Genomic DNA, 26726 nt, shown 5'->3' with positions numbered 1-26726 from the left:
TGCTGAACCCCACCATGACACAAAGAACTTCTTACATAACGCAGAAGAAAACATTTTTTCAGAGATGTCATATAAAACGTTGAAACATCAAACATTAGTATGAGAGTACCTACATAATCTTGCTACTAAAGAAAATTAAAGATGTTGTGGAAGGAGTGGCATCTTTACAATGAGTTCTGAAATTATAACCTCTACACAGCTCACCAGGAAAGCATGGCAGAAAATGACATTGCATGACATGTTAAATGTGGTATTTTTTGTAAAGCATGGATAGGACTCACCCTACTGTTCTGTACTTCAGGCTATTAAGACATCTACATAAGCACATTAAGACACAAAGTCATCCAGGTTTTGTTTTTTATTTGTTTAGTTTATATTGTTTTTTACTTTCTGCTCACATAAACTTCAAACAATCAGAACAGAAGCCTATGCTGGCAGGTATCAAATTAAAACTAATTTACTCTTTTTAAATGGAACTTGGATCTTCACTGTTATACTAAAAAAACCGACAACAATCAAAACAACAGACTGGCAATATTTGTAAATCTGTTGCTATCTTCTTTTTGTTTGTTTATTTTCTTACCTCTTTTTTTTCTTTTCCTTTATTTTTTCTTTCTTTTAATATGCAATAGTATGAGACACACTTAGGTTTTGGCTCCCAAAAGACAGACGGGAACGCACACTTATTGATTATCCCTACCTTAAAATTTGAACAAGCAAAACCATTTTCAAAATTAATTTTCTGTTACCACAGCAAAAGCTAACTTTAAACATCAGGCTAAAAAGCTTGTAAAAATGGTATCCTAAAAACCTAAACTGGACAAGTTATTTCCTAAAATGTAACATCTCACTATTAGGGTTTCTAGGCAGCCAGAGTACACTAGTAAAAAACATGTATCAGACTAAGAGAAAAGAAAATTGATTTCTTTTGAAAGACAACTTTGTTTATGATGCAAAAGCATTTGGCATTCATGTAATTGACCCAGATTTCAAAGGGAGTCATACATATCGAGCTCTTCCTGTATAAACGGTCTTTGAAAGCAATGAAGTTCTTTTCTCTGGAACATTTAAGGAAGCAGATGGTCAGCTTGTTTCTAACAGTCATCCCTGGAAATTGGCTAAATAATGGTCTCGGGTGTAAGCTAAGAGAACTTAGGTTCTTAGGAACTTAGGTGTTCCCTACCATTCCCACATACTGCAATATGCATCATTTTACAAGAACAGCACCTGCAAATTTAGGCAAACGACACCTCTGCATTTACTCTAGCTCAACTTTGTTTCTAAAGCTCATTATTTAAGATTTATTCCAGAAGTCACCCCTCTTGACCCACCTGTTTTCTCAAATTCTTCGGCAAAATATGGGTCATTGAGATCAACATCAGATGGGAGTTCATCTTCACTCAGTTCTTTCTCAGCAGCAGCCTGTAACAAAGCACAAACATTGTTTCAATCAATGTGTAAACAACTACTAAAGTTTCACTGGAATTAGATATTCCTTCTGTTAGTAACTATGAACATGAAAACGGAAATATTGTATGCTGAACATCATAAAACTAGTATACAGTAAAAATTGCTAGTAAAAGCAAATCAACGATTTAAAACCTGTTTCACAGATTGAAAGCTTTTTGTGTATCTGAAGAAGGGCTACTTACATGTTCTAAGGATCTTTACTAATTGCACCCACAAACTGTGATGCATTAGCTAACCATGCCAACAAATTACAGGATCACAGCATTGCTATGTCCTTACTTTATGTTCCACAAAAACTCTACTTGGGGAAAACCTTGAGCCATAAGCTTCATTTTGTGCTCTGAAATTCAAAAAGACTGAGTCTGGATTTAAAAGAACAAAGTTTGTTACTGGAAGTACTGTGTCATACACTTTAACACTTGACTTAATTTATCAGACAGAACAGAATATTATGCCAGCAAAAGTTGCTCTACCACCTAACAGTGCTACTTATGCTATTTAGAGCACTCATCTTCTGTAAGGTTTAAGAAGTTAACTCATTAAGTACTTAAAGGTTTAAGAAGTTATTCATCAAATGCCAGTTAAAACTAACTGGAATGCACAGCATAACTCAAGTTGTAGAGATTACTCTTAAAAACTTTATCCTGCAACATGAATTATATTCAGAGTAATTTAAGAATTTAGGGAAGCTAAGTTTTGTATGCCACATGCTTTTTTTTCCCTAACATATGCACAAACACTTAATTTGTCTGCCTATTTCTGCACATTACTGCCACAGGATTCAGTTACTTCATAATTACTTTCTGCGTGTGGAAAGATTTCACATTACTATAGGACCATTTTGTTATTCATACACGGCACTACTTACCAAGTTTGCTCTTGCAATTTGAAATTTGAATAGCTCTTCATGGCTAGTAATACTTTGCCATTACAGCTTTGGAAAACAAAATTTTAGGCCAAAAATTTCCAAAACTACAATTATTAATACTTTGCCATTACAGCTTTGGAAAACAAGTCTCTATTCCTTTAGGCCAAAAATTTCCAAAACTACAATTACCATGATCATAACTTTGAACTGATATGCATACTGTAGCAAAAAGACCCGTCCTAATGCATTTTTCAAAAATATAAATTAAAAAACTGCTACTATGACTAATTTCTCTATCTGCGTATCTTAAAAATGCAAATTGATAAACAAAATTCTGTGTAAGCATATTATTTATGAGCAGTAGTACCCTGAACACTCTTTTGCTCTGTAAATTAGATGAGGCATTCTTGGTCTTTCCACATGAAATCAAACATTTCCACTGCACATTCGAGCCTTAAAATAGAACGAGAAGTGATAGAATTTTTTTATTCCGTTTATCCAAAACAACAGTAACAGCAACTCCAGAGAAAAAAACAAAAACAACAACTCCACTCCAAATGCCCGATGCAAACATTACCTTTCTCTTTTTTTTAAGAATTCTTTTTTCTTTCTTCTTCTCTAGATATTTTTGCCATGGAGTTAGGTTATCCTTTCCTTCCAACCTGTTTTTGACCATTTCTTCAGCAGTTTCTTTGAGGCCTAGAACAAAAAAAATAGTGAGTTAAAGAAATGAGATGAATCTGCTTTTTTTTTTAATCAACTGTTTTCTCATTTGTAAAGGAATCATTTAGTTTTTCTTTTAACAAGTCTGTGAAAACAATGTAAATATTGCTTAAAACAACATCTTCAAAATAAGATCAGGTTGCAGGATGTGTTTTTCTAAATAAAATATTTCTTCAGTAATAAATTGTACAAGAGTCAGAAGAACTTGCTTATGCGATACCCGATTCCCAACACTCTTGCTATTCCTCAAGATAGTTTTCCTCTCCAGACATTAGACTGTGCGGTCTACAAATGGCACTTTTTCAGTATGAGCGTTAACACAATAAAAATAACAACAACAGACATATACAGAGCCCTTATATTTAATGTACCTTACTATCATTGGTTAAGATTCACAAAACCACTTTGAATACAGTTCAGTCATTCCCGTTTTTTGTGCATGGCAAAACAAAGTACAAAAGATGAAGTGACTTGACAACGATTGTGAAAGGTTAAATCACTATCAGAATACAGGGTCTTCTCACAGCCAGCTTGAACCAGCTCTATAGCTGGTGCTCTACAGCTACTAGCTGGTGGTTGCTGTATCAGTATGCCTCGCTCACACGGTAAGAGTTGCTCTAAACAGCATCTCCACTGCTGAAACTTGTCCTCTCTGATAACACTATGACAATGCTGCAGTACCTCTGATGGCCAGGTATTTCGTCCAGCATTGTAAGAGAACAATAAGCTATAGTTTGAATAAATTTAAAGTAAAAATAAATCCACAGCTAGAAAGCACAGAAAAACATAAATAAAAACCCCAAAATGTTTCTCGCATTATGTACTAATGACATAACAGGAAATGCATTAAGTTAAACTATAAAGTTACTTTTCAAGTTATCTAGCCTTTCCAAGCTACTTAGTACCAGTCTGCTTTAACAACAGAAAACTACCTAAAATTGAAAACCAGTACACAAGTATGACAGTAAACCTAGATTCAGATTCAATGCTTACGGTAAATAGCTTGGGTTTTTGTTTTGTTTTGTTTTTAAAGTATTTGTTAACAAGAAGCAGAAATTAAGGGCATAGACTACTTTAAACATATCAGTCTCTCAAAGAAACAAACAAACAAAAAAGTACGTTAAAGAATGTTTTGTTATCACTGATTACCAGTTCAAATTGTAATAATTCAAGACCAATTAAAAAAAAAAAAAAAGGGCAGCAAGAGAAATAAACCACACCAAGTTACCAGAAGTAATTTTTGTACTTAACAGTTATGTAAACTGAAAGATCGAAGAAGAACTCCATTCTCTTACAGATTCAGTGAGGAACTCTTAACTGTTAGACCATTAACTCAGATCTCCACTTCTTCAGTATCCTTTTGTTATGGGTATGGTGTAAGAGAGGCCCTCGCGTTTTATGGTTCCTGACCTGTCAACAGCTGAGAAAGGTGGCTAAATGCTTTGCTGGAAGAAGTTTCCTCTTTACTTTAGAGGATGACAGTTTTCTATGGGGTGTATTTTTCTAGGACACTCGGAAGCGCAACATATCTGGCTCTAAATAGCTCTCGTGTAACAAGATCAGACAGTTAAGTTTGGATATGTTAATAAGGTTTACATTAAATTCCTTAATTTAGCACAGACTGCCACTGTTTCAATGCCTAGCACATGAAGTTGCATGCACAAGTATGTCCTAATCTTTAATTTAGCCTTTTCGTAAATATGCATTCTGATAGTTTCTCATCACATGATCACATTTTTCCTTTTCCAGAGGATCTTAACTGTTTGATCTATGTATCATGAACATGTAGCTACTCAGTATTTCGTGTTACTGTTCAACATATAGCTAAGTTACTGAACATAATAATGTATAGCAAAATTACCAAACATAATTGAACCCTCCTCTAGAAACAGAACAGAGTTTCCTATAATGTGTATCATTAGAGTATTCAATGGTGTAAGAACATCACCCTAAGAAAGAACCCATTAAATAACTGCAATATCCCCATTTTACATCTACATGTAAACCTAGAATAAGCAGTGAATTTAAAAGCAAATCTTCATTTTTTGGTGAAAAATTTGACACACTTAGGAATGGTTTTTCAAAAGTCTTTACATCACACAGCACTTGCACGTTATGAGGAAAACTACTGACGTCAAATGCAGCTTATATGGTTCTTCGCAAGACAGGCACTTGCAAAAACAAAACTTCATGATGTAAAGAGATTAACTGACTTGCCTTGAAACACAGTGGAGCAGAATTCAGTGGCAATCCACTTCCCTGGCAGGAGGTAACAGCCTGAGCAATAAAGTATTTTTCTCCTACCTGCGACTCCTTGCTTCATTCACTACACATTTTCTCTCTTTTTTTTTTTTAAACTTCTGGAACAAATAAGTTGGGTATCCTATAGTTAAGATCCTCTTTTATGACATGACTGATAAATCTTGGAAGCGTGTAGGAATCATGTTTCTGCTTCCCCCTTGAAGTCTGATATTTGCTGTCTCTTCCTCAATTCTACGTTCTAATTGTCCCTCTTCAGCATCCCTTTCTCACCATCCCAGTCCAGCTCTCACCTAACCAAATCCTACTCTCCCGCCCTTCGTACCAATTTTATTGCTCAGAAATCATACTTGGACCTCTCCAGATGTCCTAGGCTAGATCCCATTCTTTCTCCCAACTCCCAGGTTTCTCATTTGGCCAGTCCCCACTCCTCATCATTCCTTCCAGCTCTCCTCAGTAACGAGGAACTGAAAACAGAGTTCATAATGGAAAAAATGGGCAGCCTTCATGGACAGTTCTTCCTGCCCTTAGAAAAGCAGTCAGAACATTTTTCTGAAAAACTGCAAACACCAATTCCTGTTCTTGCATTTGTCTACAATCCAAAAATAATTCAAAGGCTGGAAAGCTGGTTATATGTCTGAAACATGAAGTGTGGACAAGATCTAGTATCATATTAAACCATGCCTTATAGGAAGAAAAGAGCAGAGCCAAAAAAAAAAAAAAACAAAACCCCAAAAAACCCCAAATGGATAAAGCATCCTTCTACTATCCTGGAAAGAAGCCAGAATTAACAGTAAGTGGCAAACCATTACCGCCACTAAAATTGGGTACTAAACCAGCAAACAAATGCAGAGCCATAATAAAGGAAGGATATCATATAGGTTCACTAAAAAAGTGCCACTAAGCCACCCTGTCATACAGTAAGATCAAATTATTAGTTATTTCCAACTGTACACCTTTTCATCTCCAAAGTCCATGAAAGAGAGTCAGCAGATTCTCAGAAATTGAAGCACTATTATACTTTGGATATTATTTTGCAGTACTTTTGTGGAAAAAATTACTGGTCAGGTAATGACCTTGCAGATTGTCTCTGAAGACAGTAAATACTGGATTAAAAAAAATATATGTCACATCTCCAGAAAGAGAGAGACCCAAAATCTCAAAGGAGATTACAAGATTTCTGATTTATTTGCCTGGAAAATGGAATCATTTGATCCATCTGGCACAGAAGGACTTGAGGAAAATACAGCCCTTTCTTGTGGTATTTGGCAGTATCATGAAAGGCATTAGAGTTTCTCCACAGATTAGAATGGCTTAGAAACTACTGTCCAGACCACTTCCCGAGAATAAGAGTGTATTTAAGTGGTCAAAAGACTTTTGATTGCAGAAGGGGAAAGGAATTGTCTACTTTAGGTAGAATTATTAACTGGCCATAGAAAAGGCTAATTTATACCCTTATCTATGTAGGGTTTTTTTTAGAATAAATGTATCACACTAGTCTTACTTAATCTTCACAAATAAGCACCAGGAAAAGAGGGGGAAAAAATGTCATCTATATTGGCATACAACTAAATCATACCTGAACTACACAATTAAAAGTGTGATAAATACTACAACAAACCTAAATATATTGCTTCTCACTCTGGTGGGAGAGTGAGGGACGGTGGGCAGGACAGAATTTTTACTTCTCTAAACAGTTTTGAAAACTTTTCAAAGTTTAACAGCATGCAACTGTCACCATTATTAGAAGCTAAGAAGATACTTCTCCGTTCTCAGGAAATCTAAATGAGCAAGTTCATCTTGCAGGTAATGTCTTACCAGAAAAAAGAAACACCTTGTTGCAGGTAGCTAAAAGGAACGGCAGACAGAAATATTCTGATAACATTAGAATTACTCACCCCCAAAGATAAGACATCTTAAGTCAAAACAGTTTTCCTAACATAGTGTAACGGCCTGAAAAAAAAACGCACCACGCGTAGCAGCTGTCAAGTGTGAAGGTCTACAGTGCTGAGCCCACGCGCAGCTGAGCATGCGCTGCTCCGTGCTGCGAGAGCTAAGATTGCTTCAGTCAGAGGACACGCTAAGCATTGACACAGATTGAGATATATATTCCATATGAGCATTTTTGTGCTCCCTATAATCTGTAACAACATGGAGTTGGGGTTCGCTATGCACTTCTACAGAGACATGATTGCCTGCTATTCTACTTCTGATGAAAACAATTTTTAAAGTTTCCTTTAAGCCTAGCTAAATATTTACATCTCATTCTTCCCAAAGGAAGAATTTTCAAGTCCAATTAAATAAAAAAAAAACCCCTGTATGAAAAAATGGGCTGTATATCATCACGAAACACAGTTGTGGTCTTTTCCCTCTTCACCTTCTAAAGGGAGCTTTGGGAGCTGGATAAGGATGCATAGTAATTGTTGCTCACATCAGATATGATTAAGAAAACAGATGGATGCTTAAATATAACACTGATTTTGTGTCTAAAAGAAACCGACCAAAGAGAGCTGGAACTACATCTAATTTATTTTTGCTGGCACTGTGGTTTATTTAAAACTATTATGATTCAAGAATAACTGAATCATTCACAAAGTATGCTTTCTACAACCATGTGTAAATATTTGTGCCAAAACTAAAATTTTTAAATTAATTCAAATCTCTGACTTTCAACTGAAAAGCTTCCTAGATTTAACTGTTATAACTCTGTAAATTAAACATTTGGGCTGGAAAAAGATTTTGCAATAAGTCAAGCAGATTAAGGCAGAGCTTGATAATAAAAATATTTCAACAGACATAAACTAGTTCTGAAAAAATTAAGGAGTCTTAAGAGATTATAACAAAAACTATTTTTGAATTTCCAGAATGTTCCAACTGAACATAATTAAGTTGTTTTGGAATTTAAACAAGCACATTTGTTCAAGAAAAAAACCCAACATAGTAACTAATGTACTTCTCTCTCACAAGAAAGCATAGCCTCAACTGTGCATATATTGCCAGAGCTATAAACTACTATTCAGTGTGTGCTGACTACACTCCAGCATCAAGAAAAAAAATTAAAAAATTAAAAAGTAAAAATCTTCTTTTCAGGTGTGCAGGACCTCCTCTCCAAATGCTGCCTGAGATCAGTAGCAGGTGAAGTGTTCCCATACACTAGACTCAAAAGCAAAGACACGACAGTTGTCTTCCCTTTTAGGACTTTTGTTCTGGACAAAACCGTATTCCAGGGGCTGACAGCAGTGTTGATTGACCTCGTGGAGGTGAATAGTCTAACTAGCAAAGGCAAGTGAACATTTCCATGATTTCCAGAACGTCTGCTCTTTGATATTACTCTAACTTTTTCAGGGTAAGAACTGAGGAAACACTAACATATACTGCAAAATCATAGCTGCTAAACTGACATAAAATACTGTAAAATAACCATGTAAACTACATTGTGCACACATGCACATATGCACCATTACATAAACAAATCTGACCCAGCACACAGACATCCAACTGACTCTAGACAAAGTCAGTCATATTTATCAGGAAAGGAGTGTTTTGTTTTTGTTGGGCTTTTCTTCCCCACCCCCCCCCAGAAGAAATGAGGATATCGCAAAAGTCCTAGGAGCCCCGCAAGAAGGTGCGGTAAGGAAGGTGTTGGACCAGATGTAAGACAGAACAAATCCAATTTTCTAAAGTCAAGATCAGTTGCAAAGAAACAGGGAGCCTGTGTATTTGGGAACTGGATTCCATCTCTATTACAGGTCTCAAATGTTAATGTAATTTGCTTGTAACATGCAAGCCAGTTTTAAGAGGAAGAGCCCTTCAGAAAACTTCTTGCTCTCCCTGTGCAAGAGAGACTAAAGAGAGTTTCCTTCAGACTCTCTTAAAACAGTTTTTCATCTCTTCCAATGAATGGTTTGCTCTAGATTCCTAACTATGTCAACACATGAGGTTGCTTAGACTTTTTTAATTTACAGAACTTCATTCATACAATTTGCAAGATTGCGCTGAGGACAGACTGTATAAGAAACAAAAAAAACCCCAATTGTGTTTTCCAAACCAATACAAAAAATGGTAGCTTTTCTAACTGTTTGTACAATGCCTGGCCTATATAAATACAGAACACATTCCTAGCAGAAATTGTTTCGACTGTGCTTTCCACCTTCAGTCTGAAAGGTGACAACAATAAATCTGTGTAGAAATCTTGTAATAGTTACCTATGTATCAAAATCCATTAGCCTTCAATGCTCAGTGACACAATGAATTAAAGCTACTAAGTGAGCAACATCAAGAATGCAAATACTGACACACTGTGGACAGATGAAGTAAAACATGACGATACAGCTGCGTTAGCAAGCACATGTCCTATCTCGACATGATACGTGCTTTCTCTACAAAGTTTTGGGAGAATTCATGCCAGAAATGACTGGAATTTTATAAGCATAACTTTTTTTAATGCCAGCGTATACATTCAAATACAGATCTCATAAAAAACCTAGGACTAACACAATTCCATTCAGTTCAACCAATTTCACTGACTCAGTACTGACCAGAACAGGTTTTTAGAGGTGAGCATTTATATTCAACAGAAGTCACCTGAATGAATTCTGAATAATGTCAGTGAAAATCGGGTAATTAGATATGCATTCCTAGCTGGAATTAACACATCGGTGGTGAAGCGGCTGTATTCCCGTATGTCTCTGTTCTCGGTATTTATAACAGATCAGGCCGTGCCCTCACACAGCTTGCAGTCCTGTACTTACTGAGCCAATACAGCACCTTGCTGCTCCCGAAGAGGTAATGCCACACTTCCCTAGTATTTGGACTGCATCATACAACCCTCTGAGCATTCCCCAACACTGGAAAAGATCCAGATTTTTTCGCCTTTTCCAGAGTAGTTCTGTCATTTTAGCAAACAAAACTAAGCTTGCAAAGAGATCTAACAAGTGCCAGGGCTCATACAGGCAGTCAGAATGAGCTATGGGCCAGGATCAAGGAGAGGCCACGGTGAAAACCTTTCCCTTTTTGGATGTTGCGAGTTGTTGAACTGGCTTATTACATCTCAGGGAAAGCACACACCCATAAACAAAAACATAAAAATCAGTCTGAATGCCTTTTCGTCATAAAGGAAAAAAACCTAGGCATTGGTTTTCAGATCTCAGGATGAGTTCTGCTCCGAAGCTATATGATGAACTGATCTTTTTTTAATTTCCAGGTCAAAACCTGGATGTCACTAAATAACAACCAAATATCCCCCAACTTTTCTTCCTGGAAGCTTTCCTTCCCACAGAGAAGTCTCACTGGGAGGTCAGACTTCTTCCTTCTCTGTTCCTCCAAATCTTCAGCATTATGCAAGCAAGATTATCAAACCATTCTCCTCTAATTTTATGCTATGTTTCCAAATCATACCGGTTTTCATTTTAAAAAGCGTAGGTATGTTTTATGACTTTATGGCAAACACATGAATTCTATTCAAGAAAAATCTGTAAATGAATGAAAAAGCAAGCCCCCCAAAAAACCCACTCCTGGCAAAACAATAGCCTACAAAGAGAAGCTTACAGCCATATTATTTCTTCTCATAGCAATCCATCTGAATTTCAATTTATGTAAAAAATAGATGAGTTTCTCCTACTATAAATCCAACCCCTTAGACTATATCCCTATTAGCAGGCCAATACTGCATATCCTCCAATTTAGTAAAAGAAAAAAATAAAGTTTACCTGGAACCCATTTAATCTCCATTCCTATATCCTTTTCCTCCTGTTTTTTCTCTTTTTCTTGGATACTTTGCAAAAGTTCTCTGTACTTGGCAATTTGCTCTTCATCATCTTTTTGGCTTTTCCTGGGTTTGTCATCTTCCGTTTCATGAGCTACATCACCACCTAGAAAGAGAGAGTAAGACTATCACAGACAGCCTTAAGAAAGTGGTCAACTGAAATTAATGTTTAGGAAACACACCTAAGACACGTACATCATTTCTAAAAACCAATCTAAAATATTTTCATCTATTATTCCCCCAAAGAATAACCAGTTTCAGTATTCCCTTACTTAGATGAAATAAAAATAGTATCTGAAAAGACAAAAAGAAAATTCATCCAGCAGCAAAGGAAATGACCGATCGGACACAGCATCCTTTACTGCATTTTAAAATTATTAGTTTCAGAGTCCCTTACAGCAGAGTAGTACCTAAATCTCAAAAAATAGTTGTGTAAAGCATTTTGAAAATAGAGTGCTACATTTTAACAAATAAACCTTGCAAGATTCTCTAAGAGATAATTATTCAACGCCTTAATCTTCAGTCATTCCCTGAATTAACAAATGAAGCAAAATGGAAAGAGGGGTTTTTTTCTTCCTTTTTTTTTTTCTTTAGAAAAACACAATTACAATTGTGTGTCTTACAATAAGCTTTTAAACAAATGTTTCAGAAAGAACAGCCTTTTAAAGCTTTAAAGATGCTGCAGCTTCTTGAACTGTAGGAAACTAGGTTTGAGGCAGGCTCCTTTTTTCTTTTTCTCTGGTTTAGCAGTAAAGCTGTGCTTCCTGCAGTACCGAGTTGCATGGGCAGCGTAACTGGTGTCTGGAAAGGCAGACTGCAGTTGCAAGTTGCATGACCCCTGGTCTTTGGCTAAAACTTAGGCGTGACACTGTTGTTCTCTTCCACATCCCATCACGGCAAGAATGGATGGTTGGCTGGGAACAGAAGACTTTACTGTTCAGTTAACAGCAGCTGCTTTTCCACTTTCCTCATGGGTAGCCAGGAACTCCTAAGCGTAAAGCATCTGCTCATGCAGAAAGCGAACGGCTTTGAAGACTGAGAAGAAAAATTAGCCATTTTGTTGCTTCTTCTTCCCGGTGTCATGTGAAATGTGAAGCTATACTGGATGGGAACTGAAGAAATCCTTATACTAAGAAAGGTTCCCTTGAAACTGCATAAGTAAGGAGCTACCGATTTGTATTTATGATTAACTCTGGTTTTGCTAATTGCTAATGACTAAAACTATGGTTTTGCTAATTTTGATAATGACTACAACTACAGTTTTGCTAATTTTGCTAGGATACACTTAAGTGGCAATGCATATTGTCATACTTTCTCATTGAGATAAAACATGCATTTCGTTGTCAAATGTTCAACACTGCCTTCAAAAAACCCTTAAGAGCTATTTCATTCTGTAAGCAAATAAAGAACACTTGACAACAGCAGCAAGAAAGGAAAATGAGCGGAATATGTTCTCAAAGTTTGCTCAGAGTTCAAATAACCTTGTCGCTAGCTTTCAAGTATCACGCTGTATTGCACAACATGAGGAACCACTTTCTGATGGATATTAAGGCAGTAATGCTTTCTGCCAATAGCTTGTTCAAAGACTTTTTGAACAAAACAGACGAACAAAAAGTTCTTGTGCGTTAACAGCTGCACTGCAAGACAAATACAATTAAGAGAAAAAAAGCTTAACCTGTGAAGTAAGAAAATGCAAAAGCAGATGAAATTTAGAGTACAAAATACAAGTATATTCTTCATTTTTTTTAAAAAGGAGAGTAGTAACAGAAGTGCTAAAAGAACCAAGAAGAAAAAAACTGAGTCCTGAGGCAGGTCAGAAACATTCCAATACACTAGTTTGTAGGGTTTGTTTGTTTAAAATGCTGTAACTCATCAAAAAATATAAATATAAAATGCAGAGCCTCAATATATTAAATTGCTGATTGGCAGCTGTGTTAGTTGAGATCACATTCTTGTAATCAGAGTGTTTTGAAGAGATAGTATTCTTCGTTTAAGAATATTATCTTGCAACGGCTGAGTAGATGATTCCTTTTATTTTTTTTTTTAACTCAGCCTTACAAACTAAAGAGAGTAGAAAAATTGTAACAGACACGATGTTTGACAAGAGGTCTTCTGTGAAGCTGAGTTTCTTTTGAAGATGGAATGATAAAATTCCCCCTCATGATGTAATGGCATCCCAGAAAATTCAGCTACTGACCTGGATGCTAATGGCCATACCATAAAAATACACTAAATGTCTCAATTCTATCCAGGGTAGTTACTCAAATTCAGAGAGACACAAAAAACCCCCTACATTGCATGTAGACCTGTAGAATAAATAATAACAAGCTCTACACTCCCACACATTCAAGAAGCAAGTCTGAGGTAGAGGTTATTGCACTGTACTACAGCATGATATGAAAAATTAAATGCGTTGACCTCAGTCTTGAGGCAGAAAACAGTGATGAGCAAAGAAAAACTTTGAGTTTTAGCCCCACTTTCCCACATTCTCAGCACACTCTGAACAGGAAGCTGTACAAATCCCATTGGTTCATCCCAATGGTAATAAAAAAGGAAAAATTTAGAATTCAAGGTAACCAAAATAAGTTATTCAAAGCATATCACAGTAGACATCTTTTTGTAAAATATTTTTCAGGGAGAAGAAAGATACTGGAAGAAGAGAATGTGAACAGATAACAATAAATTACATTCTGGTTTTTTTTTAGTTTTTGTATTTTTTCCAGATCAGGGTAGTCTAACCACTTGAGTGGTGCATACTGGATGCAGCTTTTAAAACTCATTTTGCAAGCCAGGTCACTCTTAGCTACTGCAGCCTTTAAGCACCTGGCTGCGTACAACAGGCGACTGGGCATTCCTAGAACCACGCTTTTGAGCCAGCCAGATGTAAACCAAGATTAACACGCTTGCAGTCAGAACTGGCTCCTGTCTAGTCATTCCTGAGTAGGGATACACTGGCCTGCAAAAGCACACACAGATGCGTTCTTCAGTTCTAAGTTACTGGACACCTCCAACAGCTTGTACAAACTTTTTAGAAGGAAAGCTGAGACACCTTTGTTGCTGGCCTTCCAAGCACCTTCTTTTAATTTATTAAAAAACAAACCCGACACAAAAGCTCCTGCAAACATACTTTGCAAAAGTATCCAACAACTGCATCAGTTATATCAAGCTAGTGATGCTTCATAGAAAGAAAATAACTGTGTTGCAGTATTTCTATTCTGTCCTGTGAAATTCCACCCAGGCTTGGCTATATCATAAACTGCTAGCTCCTCTTGCTAGCTTGTTTCCTTCGGAAATATTTTAGCAATATGCCAAAATTAACTCAACAGAAATATTCTAAAATGTCAGATCCCTGTTACTTTTGAAGCAGCAGTCATGCCTGAGTGTCCAAAGCAGCTATACATGAATAAGAGACAAAAGGTAGCCCAAATAATATCCTATTCAATGCATTTTATAAGCAACCATTGGATTCAGGGACAATATTAAATAATTGCATGTTCTACTTCTGTCACCTTCCACTTCTTAGCCTTCCGTAATAGTTCAAGCAAATATAAACACATATATTTCATGTTTAATAGAGCAAGGAGGACTGTACTGTCATGTGATAAAATGGATAGTCAAAGTTATTGTGCCAAAGAGATTTCAAAATTGTAAAAAGATTTAATAAATGGTCTGATTTTATTTAACATTAATCACTAAAACTAATATTAGCAGAATTATTAAAAAAAAAAAAGTAAAGTTCCACCCAGCAACTCCTCCTTCCCAACAACTACATTTTTTTCTTCTACACTTGTGCAGCTCCAGCACTGGTGCAGCAGCAAAAACCAAAAGATCTACCGTCTTTGTAGAGTCTTGTATTGGAAGCCCAATACCACAAGAGACTGTGCTTCCTGCTCAAACTCCTACTGTGGAGAGCAAGGCTCTAACACAGAGTTCCCCACAAGCCTGTCAGTTTTTAAGAAGTGTTTGGACAACTCTTAGACGTATCATTTAACTTTTAGGTTGCCCTGTGTGCAGTCAGGACCTGGACTTGATGATCCTTCTGGATCCTTTCCAACTCAGGATATTCTATGACTCCATGATTATACCATCAGGAACAGCTAATTAAAAATACACTGATAAAAGTATTGTGTCATAATAGACTATTCAGGTATTCCGTGTGGCTGTGTAAAGCAGAAATGCAGAAAAGATGTTGTTCTTGCAAAGATAAAATAGAACAAAAGCTTGGGCATAAAAACCATAATGCTGATTTGAAGCATCATTTAAAATGCCACACACCAAGTCATTGGTGCTCATGGTCGAAATAGCAATTTTGGGCTGGATTTGATGCACACCACAAATGCTTCCTAACTGGAACAAAGGCATCCAAGTTACAGAAAATTCAGAAGCAATGTAAAGGAGATACTTTGTGCTATGAACCACAACATACCAGGTCACTGAAATACTTGACTCTACAAAACTGTTGTATAACAGTAATACTAACATCCATGACATATTTTTAACTTGAAAAATTCCATTAAAAAAACAATTAGATCAGGCCAACAAAAACCTGTTTATAAATAAAACATTTTAATAAGTTAAAAAAAATATGAGTAAAAGTCCAGAACATTTTTTCCTTCTTATCACACTCCTACATTTCCATTCAAACAGCTGACATTGATTTCTCCCATTTGTGCATTTCCCATTGTGTTCCATTCCACAGCATTCTGCTGGATGGAATCCTGTCAGATGGAATCCTATTTTGTATCACATAACTGAATGGATAAAAGGTCAGGAACATGTTGAAGACATGACAACATAATTCCTCTATTAATAACTAATTTTTCAAAACTTCATTAGAATGTAGACATTTCCAGGTTTAAAATTTATTAGTGTGGTAAGATTACCTAAGGTCAATTTCTCTTCCTTCCCAGCAACAGAAGTTTACTTTTTAAAATTTCTCCACTGTTGCTCACTTCTAGATGTTCAATTTCATCACCACCCTATTACAGATGCTAATCTTCAACATAGCAGCAGTCTTGTAGATAGTAAGAAGATGGAAATGCTTTCCCCTGCATCTACTGGTCCCATTTAGATACTTTACTAAGCATTACTAGAGAAAATAAAGCTCACAGAGGTGCAGTTTTTATGTAAGATGAGAAACAAATGGACATGAACCCTGCCAAGATATTGCCAAGCTGAGTTTGCTGCCAGAAGATTTCCCAACTCTATAACCAGAAAAATCTGTAATGCTCTTTTGCACGCTCCAAACTCATCTCTGATTGCAACAACACGCTTAAATGCGGTATAAATCAATTTTAACATCTGTTTGAGAGACCCGACTAAGGCTTAATGACATTTTCTTTGCCTTGTAATTTAGGCTATATATATTAATTAAAAGCAGATTGAATTTTAGAGTGAAAACAAGCAAGGTAATTAAGGAATTTACATGTTGGTCCACCATACACAGATTTATGTACCTTACAAAGTTAGCTGACATTCTCTTTATATTCTTAAGAAGTCAGATGAATCAAAAAGCATTTGAAAAATGTTACTACTACACTCAAAAGTTCCCTAAATATGTTCTGCTGCTACCCTTCCCCTATAGCTTAAGGGTACCAGAAGGCCCATAGTGCAGCTTTTCTCCCCTGCCTCTCACACTCCCCTGGTTACCCAAGAAGAGCTGCAGCTGGAATGAAGAAGCTCTGTAGAGTCTACATCTCCCTCAAGACCTTCTAAGGTCTGGACTGCACTCAATGTCCTGTCTAGGCCATCCCAACAAGCACAGCCTTAGGGCAGTTTCTTCAGTATCTCCTTGCCCTGAAGAGACTTTAGGATGTGTATAGAGGACCATAAAGAGGACAAAAAACTTGAATTAACCTCTAAGTACATTTCTGCAGTGAGCATTGTACCTCATTCATTTAGTCATTGAGCATTTCACATTTCAAACTAGGACTTCTCCTCTGAAAAGGAAGTACCTCCATTTCTATTGAAAATAATTTTATCTCAGAAATTAAGAGATTAAAGTAGGTATTGCCAAACTTGACAAAGAAACTTTAAGGTACCCTGAAAAAAAGAGAGGGGTAGGAGGGGAAAAAAGAGGGTGGGGGGAGAAAATTATTTTATACTCAGAGGTGCAATCTCCTATTCAGAAAGCAGCTATTCAGGGGCTCAATCATTAGCATAACTCCTAAGCACCTACCATTTGGTAATTTTTGATCAGCGTTACTCAGACTTCACAGAAAGGCAGCAGATCTTCATTCAGCACTGAGTAAACAGAATAGCTACCGCATTCTCTACATAAATCATTGAAATGTATGACAAAAAGCAACTTTTCTTTAACAGATTTATCATATCAACAATAAAGAAAATATGTCATGATTTAGATCACCTATAATCTTGCTATTTGAAATCGCTCGGATTGTAATCCTTATACTTTGCTTAATCAAACATTAATTACACCACGTGAAAAGATTTTGCAGTACAGAAATACAAATCAGAAAGCTGTTTTAAAACTAAGGTGATAATACTTAAGTCAAAAACTCACTAACAAATCTTCTAAGGAAGCTGTAACTCCAAATTCAGCTAACATACTTTGTCTTCAAAAAGAATGTAGTAATTCTTTCTACATAGAAATATGATTCCCTTTCTAGGGGTCGTACTAGTAAAATTACATTTTTGGAGAATCAGAATCACGTTTGCATAATGAATCTGCACTGTGGCTTTAGAGATACCATTTTAAAAACTTGCACGTGTTTTCTTATCATGTATAAAGAACACTGGAAAAGTATATTTAACTCAAACGAACAAAAAAAGAAAGAAAGAAAAAAGGAATGTCAAGTTCCAGTAAATTTCAAGAACTCTTGCATGTTAACATCCTGAACTGAAGAATCTTTTCAAAAAAATTTTTGGCATGTGTCAATCTGTCAATGTTCTGTCATCAGTCCATTTACTTCCTAATTGAAAAGAGCAAACAAAAAATACCAACGTGCTCACCACTAACTTCCCTCCACCTTTAGGTGACACACGCAAGAAATAAGTATATGCCACTTCTGGAGCTGCGTAGCTCTGGAGGAAATGTAGGTTATTTCCTAGTAGAACCTGACCAGAGCTTTTACACAATGAGCATAACATTGTCCCTGTAAAAGACGACATTCAAAGCATTTTCTAAAAATATGGAATTCACATATCTAAATAACTAGTGTTCGAAAGACCGCAGCTAATGACTTGTGGACAACGTTTATTAACTTAAGTACCTTGCTGCTGTTCTTCCTCTTCTTCACTAGATGAAGCCAAATAAGCTTGAAAATCCATGTCAAGAAGTTCCTCTTTTTTAAAAGTTCTGCTAAGAGACATTACTCGTTCATGATCTGTCTCATCCCATGTGATATCTACCTTAAAAATAAGAATGCCATTTGCAGAAGCTGAAAGACTGAAATTAAAAATTGTCACTCTGCCATTTTAGGGAAAATTATTTGATACCTTCCATTTAAGAAGCAATGCAAACCTGGTACTGATGTTCTCTACAACAATCAACTGCAATAACCATTCACTAAAATAAATTTAATTACAACCTTTTGGAATTTTTTCTACAATGAGTTTCAAGAAGTTTTACTACTTGAAAGAATGAAGTGCCCTTATGCAATGAGGTGTTCTGTAACAGCAGGTCACACAACATGAAATCTCTGTAAGCCCAATTTCTTTTATGGCAGCAAACAGAGGTGTTGAAGCAGCCATCAACTCCTCCCCTTTCCTCTTCCAGCAGGAACTCGTTCCTGGAATCACGCATGGATTGCAATGGGGACAATGAAAGTGTTTGCACAACTGCACCCTCAACTGGAAGATGAAACAGATCTGACTGAAAAATGATCCAGCAGAAATTACTTATTTCTTAACTAATCACTTCTGCAATCCGGTTCACTTCATGGCCAGATGAAAGTTCTGGCTGTCACATAAGACAGGGAAGGAATGAATAACTACAAGGAGGGGAAGCAACTGTTTAAGCCTGGCACTACCACCAAAAAGACTCTTGTTGAGCTACACACAAATACCCATTTTAGGCAAATTAGAAGATTTAACGGTGAACAACAAAGTAATTCCATGTGCAACTCGTAATAGAGGTAATGAGGTCAAAATGTAGTATTTAATTTGTAACAGAGAAGCCAAATCTCTTTTAAAATCCAAAACTTGAGCTGATTTATGGAGTTGCAACTTGTGGCTCTGTAACGTGCTTACATCTTTTAATACATTTGATGTCTTTATTTTGAAATAGTGAAGATAATCAGGAATCTTTTCCCCACTACTTATATAATTTATAAGCTGATAATAAAACTAAACAAATTAGAAAAACATTACAAAAACATTGTAAAGATACCTTTGATGTTCCCATAGCAGCAGATGTGAAGTACTTTGGCTTATATACAGCTATGTTCACTTCTGAGGCTACATCTTTTGGCTTATCATCAAATGTAACGTTGTCTGGAATAAATCTTAAAGGCAAATAAAACATGTTGTTATTCAAATACACTGCAAAATCATCATATAAACACTCTCAGCTTTTCATGAGTATGGTACATCAGCACAGAAGAATTTGCTAACAGAAGAAGTTGATAAGCCTGAAAAGGACAGAAAAGAAATGGAGAAGTACTCCACACATGAAAGATTAACTGCCTGGCTTCTGCACAGCTATTCAACAGGTTTTCAATGTATAAAACCACCTTGTTGGGGAAGTAAACTAAACAAATTTCAGTCTGGTATTGGCAGGATCAGGAATGTTTTTTTGGGTGTTTTGTTTGTTTAAGAATCATCTTTTTGGAAAGTTTAGTGTTAAAAATTCAGAAGAAAGAGTGAATAAAATCGAATTTGGAAACAGATAAATAAAAAAATTCAAAACAATTTAGGAAAGCCTGGTACCATCTTTAACATTACAATTAGAAGGGGAAAAATGTTTAACAGACTGAAGTCATGTGTAACACAGTAAGATAGATTTAAAAACCCCTTTGTGCACTACATGAGAAAAAACTTGGACTTTTTTTTTTTTTAAACATTGCAAATATAATATGATTAATACTATTCAACCTTAAAATATAACAAAGCAAAAAATCAGAAAAAGCATTGGAGAATTTTAAACAACTGTTGTAAAACGTTATCTTTCTACATTTAAAAGCGTGAAAAGTTGCATGTTCATTTGGCAGAGATCATCTTCTCCAGAATGGTTCAAAGCAAATGCATTAAGCTCCCCTGGAAAATAATTCAGATCAAAGAACTTATCTTTCACTGACTTCCAAGAGTGCCCATAACACAAGCCCCAGCAGACAAAGCCAGCTTCTGTCAAAATTTATGACGATTTAGTAACTTCTCTTCTGCTCAGCCTAGAAGGCTTTTTTCTAACAAAAAGAAATACTAACAATAAAGCACAATTATAATTGAAAATTCTTTCTTTCCCAAACGTGACTTTTGAAATATTAGAGCTTCCAGCTCATTCATAGGGCTAGCATCGTAATCTATTGCAGTTTCATGACAACGGCAGCAATATTCTTGCCCTGTGGTAAGCAATCCTGCAAAAGAGCCACTTCTGGACCCCCGGGGGGAGATGGGAAGAGCAGCACTATGTTGTTTTGTTTTCTAAATCCTACCACTTCCTTTAATTGTACCAAAAGGTTGAAGACCCAACAAGAACATTTTACCAGACATTTCTGAGAACAACTTCTCTATGCAGAGATCCTCTCAAACTTTTCATAATCCAGTAAAACCACTCAGAAAGAAGAAAAAAAGAATCACAGGGAAACATAACAACTCACTGGATGCCCAATTTATTTAAATAAATCTCCTGTCTCATTTTGGCTACAGAATAAAGACAATATAGTTCACTCCAAATTATTGTAAATTGGCTTTAATTCTCCCTCCCCTCCCTGACCCAACATATAATAAAGCCATCACTGGAGTTACCTCAGGTCTATGAAAGAACAGCTACTTTCAAATTCCAGTCCATCGCACTCCTCATAAATTTTATTGGCAGTTTCAGGAGAATCACATTCTACAACTGCATAGAAGTATTTCAGTCGCTTAAATTGATATTCCCGCAGTTTTTCCCTATAAAGCCTGCAAAAGTAGAAAACACCACCATCAAGTGAGCTGGCTTTAACAGCTTTTCACTGGCAAAATATTTTAATTCAACTCATTAAAAATGTGTACCATTCAAACATTCTCCTAATCTTATAATAAGATTAGATGTTAAACAGCATGAAGTTCCACCAGTATGTCTTCCATTTTACTCAAGTAGAAAGACTAATTCACACAGTTTTATTAAGCATACAGTTTCTGTAGCTGACACTGCTTCCCACAGGCATTGTAAGGTTAGTCTCTGTGCAGGGCATAGAGTAGCATCTCTGCAGGCCACAGAAAATAGCATTTAATAGTTCCTATCAAGTTGTTTGCAACTATCCTGGCTCTTAACAAGGTTGATGAAAAGGATGTTCATATGTAAGTCAGGGTACATGTTAAGAATGCAGGAGAAACTGGGATACTCTAGGGACAGATCCTCACGCTAGAGAAAGGCAGTGTAGGAGTGATGAGTAAGGAAGCCGTAGGCATGAGGAAAGGCATTGGGATCCTAACTTGGGTAGTGCAGGCAGTGGTGGTGTCATAGAAGATGACAACAAGAGAAAAAGAAAAGAAGAAAAGAGATTGAGAAGTGGATGAATTGGTGGAAGGATGCAGGAGAGAGATCACAGGGCTGAGGTCCTGTCTCGTGAATTTAAAGGGTACATACACAGATATCACTGAGCTCTCGCTGATATCTGCATTTCTGTTTGTTGTATTCCAGAATTTCTAGAGCCCACTGAGTAGTAAATCCAACACTTCAGGATGCACCTTGATGCACACAGTGAAGCTGATTTCAGCACGCACTGCAAGTTCAACATACAATTCCCTGATGCATTAGAGACTTTCTTCAAAGGGAGCTGCACTTATTTTAGAAGCATCCAGATTTTCCAAATGTAGGGCAGTCCAGTGAGATGTATTACACAAAAGTGGGCCCAGCCAGGCTGCCAAACATCTGGAAATTCTGGAAAAAAATAAAAGCAAAACCTCTCAAGTTCCATACAGACAAGACTTTCAAGCAGAACAAAAGGGGGGTGGGGAAAGAAGGAAAAAAAAAAAAAGAAGGTAAAAAAAAAGAGAGAGAGAGACATGCTTGAAGATGCCTGGACAATGGTAGGCCTAAGGAGCTCAGCCTAGTAAGCCAGGGCTGCTGGTGGTGGCATTCAAGAAAACTCTATCTGGGAATTCTTGGCCTACGTTATGGTCCCTGTTGGTTACGCAGATAAAAATGTTGACAGTAGGCAACAAAGGGAGTTTACTGCATAAACAGCAATTCATAGAGGAGAAATGCTATGTTAAGCTCTCCACACATTGGTTCCATTTATGATTCCAATGAGCTACATAATAAAAATTTTGAACGCAATTATCAACAAGCAAATTGTCTCAAGCTTCATTATAATGCATTTATTCAATGCATTGACAATGAGCCATTCAGTTGTAAAATATCCCTTGAAAAAGCTATAAAATTAAGGTGTCCACAGGAGACGTCGACATATGAAATTTTGGAAACAAGAGTTGACCAGGATTTTCACTGAAAAGTATTAGACATATTATATTTCTCATCTGAAGAGAAAGTTAATACCCGTCATTCTCTGTGGTATTCTCTGGAATATCAAATAGTTCCACAGGTCCTTTTTGTTCTTCCTCTTTCAGTCTCTCTTTTCCAAATTCCGAAGGATAAATCTACAAATACAACAACATAAAAGTAAATTTTTAATGGTAGCGGCATAATGTACACCAACTAAGAAAAAATAACTCACCAAGCCTTTTAGACTTTATCTTTGTAAAATCAATAAGGGGATCAGTGCCATAAACATTAATACCCTCTTAATCTTAATTTACAGAAAAGACAGTGGAATAAACAAACTGCTTGTAAGGAACGAGAATATTTTGGGAGAGATGAAGAACAAAAAGAACCCTGACGGTTCATTTCACTTTGGTGCTTTTCAGAAAGGGGTATTTGACTAATATTTCTCAGAAAACTGGAGGCAGACACGAAAAATGGAAAAATATAACTTAACTGATAGGAATTTAACCAGTTTGTTAATTAACTCAGAAGTGTGAAAAACAAGAAGCGTTGTGCAATGATAAAAGGGGTTGGAAAGCATTTAGAAATAGCCAGGTTTAAGGTTGGGTTATCTACCATAAAGACCACTGAAAATTAAACTAGCCAAGAAAATGTATTCTCTCCCTACTACAACTTAGAGCCAACCTCATAAAAATGAGAAGTAAGAAGTTAGATGCCAGCTTTGGGATCGAACTCCACCACATACATGCCCATTGCTGAAAAGCATTTCCAACACAGCAAGTGAAACTGCAACGCAGTTTCGCTTTTGTCACGTGAATCTCTCTTTTGGTTCTTCTAGAGAAATCTCTTAATTTCTTCTTATTTTGTAGGTTGGGGTTTGGGGTCTACTCCTTTTAGAAATCAGGTCTTACCTTAACAGAAAATACCGTTCCTCCTTTGGGCGTGAAAGAATTAAAGAGAGCAAGCAAATCCTTAGCCTTCAACCTATCCCAATCCATATTACAAACTGCCAATCTACTTGTAATCTAAACAGAGAGGAAAAAAAAGAAAAAAGGACATAAAGTTCATAGATTTAATTCCTGACTTGTGTATTCCCCATGGAATACACAATTTTCTAGCAACTATCCTTGGTAAAACCCAAAATCACCAACAAACTCTGCTGAAAAATAAAAGCAGCATTTTCCTCAAGACTTTGTATCACTTAAACTAGCAAAGGGCAAAAGCAGCAGTCACCAGAGCAGATAAAAAAAGTCATAAATAGCAAAGCCCCGCAGAATGGACTGCACCACAGATCTAGGACTGCAGTTACAACACTGGCACTTAGGATTTTGTTATTGCCATATAGTTAAGTCACAATAGCAACTAGTATCACAAGATTGCAACAAGCACTAGAGTACTGCCATTTCTTATACGCTAATTCTGTTCAGTTTTGAAGTCCTACTTCACTGTCTAATGATTGCTTCGTTTTTTAAAGTGCAAGTTGAAACACTAAATTTAAAAAAGCTAAAAAATACTGGTAGTGAACAAAAGCAGAAATTCCTCAATTCTAGAATTTCTAAAAAGCTCAATTCTGTTTGATCTTTCACTTACAGCTAGCTTATCTATCTACAGCCTCTGCTTAGAGAGAAAGGGAGAGACCAGTGAGAACTGCAAGTCTCTCATTCTCAACCAATTTCATTATAACTTGCATTCTGTAACTAAAAGGCTGAAAAACCTTTATGAAAAATACCTTCACAAACTGTTTCATAGATGAAGGTCTGTAACGAACTCGTAACAGTGTACATTTCTGAGTTTGTCATGTAGCAACTTTTCCACAAGCAGAAGTATCATTACCTCATCTCCACGAGGGGCGTCTTTATCTAGCTCACGCCATGAATGCTCTATCTCTGGCTCCTTTGGAAATACTTCATTTAAATCCTCATCATCCTCTGAGCTCGTTTCAATGTTCCCTATGCCTCTAGCTAGATCAGGCCCACTGTCACTTTCTTCATCATCTTCTGAATCACTGTTGTCTTCACCTGTTTCCCCATCATCATCTGGCTCCTGTTCCTCGCTCGTTTCTCCATCATCTTCTGCCTTCTCTTCTTCCGATTCTGCACACTCAAAATCTTCGCTTGCAGAAATTTCTTCCTCTAATTGGCTTTTCCTGATGTCACGTTGATCACAGGTGTCTGTACATACAGTCACTGAAAGATAAACATTAGATATCTATTTTTATGTTGTAATTATATACGAGACTGTACAAAGAGAAAAAAACCCTCAAGTTTTCTTCATACAGATTCAGAGAACCCCTGAAATATATAACAACGCAGGAACAAATTATATCAGCGAAGTGCATACAACTTCAACTTGCTCTTCAACTTGTCTAATCTGTTGCTCTTTAGGCCCACAATTGTATGATCAACCTCAAATTGAGAAAATGTTACCTTGTCATTCGCTGCACATGTATAGAATCAACAGGTAGAAATTAGATTTCAATAATGTACGATATGCATGCACAAGCAATATGACGAAAGTTTTTATTTAAGCCACCTGTTCTCCCTAATGCCCTCTTACATTAACGGCTTGATGCTGCTGCCATCCTTACATTTTCAGTCAACAAGCGCAGAAGCATTCATGGTATCTGCTATATCTGCTATTCAGTTTGATAAATACAGCAGTGTATACACTACTAGATGTTTTACTTTTCTAAGTAAGCAACAATTTCAGCTCCAGCAGTTAAAAAGACATGGATGTTCACAATCTTACTGAGGAATCAGCACTGGTTCTGTAAAGAGCTGACCAACTCTGATTCCTCAGCAACACTGAATCCGAGTCAGTCAGCTATTTTATGACTGGTCTTGCAAAAGAAAGATTTACCCTGGCTAAAACAAAAGCAACAACATCCAAGTAAACAACTAGAATTTCGCTATATTATTTGAACTAACCTGATTCTTTTATTTTTCCTCCTAGGGAACTGTCCCTCCTGGGAGCTTTAACTGATTTAGTACCCCTTGGCTGTGACGACTTTTGCTGGTTTTGAAATGAAATTGATCTTCCTCCTGATGCACCTCTCTCTTTGTTTTCCCCTTTGTGTAAAATGCCCTTGTTTCCCTGAGAGCGATCAATTTCTGTCGCAGTCTTCTTAGAGTCCTCTTCCAAATGGAATATTTTTTGTCCTTCATTTTTAAGGCCGTCTAGTTTTGTCATCACTTCACATGTTTGGTCCACCTCTTGTTTGTTTCTTTTGCTCTCCTCCCTAGGGAGACCATCAGCAAGTAGCTTTGCAGAATCTGCTTCTCCTTTAGGTTTAGCTTTTTTTTTATTTTTTTTCTTTTCAGTATATTCTTTACTCTCATTTTCTGAAAGATCAGAGTCAGATTCTGACAAGGCATAAAACTTCCTGAGGTTCTCTGTAGAAGTATAGTTAACAGGGCGACCTCTTTTATCCACTGTATATTTCAGCTTAAACTTCTTGTCATGAAACATAGCTCGGAATCGTTTGTCAATCTTGACTTTACGTTCTTTTTCTGGCATCTCCCAAAATCTGGGATCCCTAGTAATGCAGCTAAACCGCCCATCGCTCAGTAATTCCTCTTGAGATGACATTTTTGATGCTGTTGAAGACTTGGACATCTACAATATGAAAAAAAGAACAAACTGCCTTCTAATTAAAAAGACTTGACAAGCGTATTTAAATACGTAATTGAAAAAAATTAAAGAATTAAGCAAAGTTAGATTTCTGACCTATACCTAAAAAGTTCTTGCCAAAAGCACATATGGTGATTTAAATGAGTCACAAATAATCCTGTAACTACCGCAGACTTGTCCACAAATCTCAGTTTCCCCAGATAATGGATACGCTGCTAAAAAAGACCATACTGGCTGCAGATACAGACTTAAAGTGACTCCCTGTCAATGCCGGACACGGCCTCAAACAGTTTCGCTATCAGCCAAAGCTCAGACTCGTACTTCCCATAGGACTAGAATAGTTCGCACTGCAAAGCACCACTTCGGAACGAAGGCAGCAAGAGCGCGAGCGTTGAGGCGAGCTCAGG

The 26726-nt window shown here is 36.7% G+C and overlaps 1 protein-coding gene across 1 annotated transcript in view; it reads right to left on the bottom strand.

The window, feature by feature from the left end:
- The window catches only part of ESF1 (ESF1, nucleolar pre-rRNA processing protein, homolog (S. cerevisiae)), a 32074-nt gene extending 5770 nt beyond the window's left edge, over positions 1 to 26304 (bottom strand). The window contains exons 1-10 of the mRNA XM_010288999.1: positions 25617 to 26304; positions 24523 to 24875; positions 23601 to 23714; positions 22744 to 22844; positions 21009 to 21161; positions 19435 to 19549; positions 18317 to 18455; positions 11029 to 11190; positions 2916 to 3037; positions 1332 to 1422 (exon numbers count right to left, since the gene is read on the bottom strand). Coding sequence (XP_010287301.1) covers positions 1332 to 1422; positions 2916 to 3037; positions 11029 to 11190; positions 18317 to 18455; positions 19435 to 19549; positions 21009 to 21161; positions 22744 to 22844; positions 23601 to 23714; positions 24523 to 24875; positions 25617 to 26304 — 2038 coding nt within the window. The remainder of the gene's footprint in view (positions 1 to 1331; positions 1423 to 2915; positions 3038 to 11028; positions 11191 to 18316; positions 18456 to 19434; positions 19550 to 21008; positions 21162 to 22743; positions 22845 to 23600; positions 23715 to 24522; positions 24876 to 25616) is intronic.
- Positions 26305 to 26726: the final 422 nt, after the last annotated feature.

Source organism: Phaethon lepturus, unplaced genomic scaffold, assembly GCF_000687285.1.
Source record: "Phaethon lepturus isolate BGI_N335 unplaced genomic scaffold, ASM68728v1 scaffold10696, whole genome shotgun sequence".
In the NCBI taxonomy this organism is placed as follows: Eukaryota; Metazoa; Chordata; class Aves; order Phaethontiformes; family Phaethontidae; genus Phaethon; species Phaethon lepturus.
This window is presented reverse-complemented; position numbering and strand designations above follow the sequence as displayed.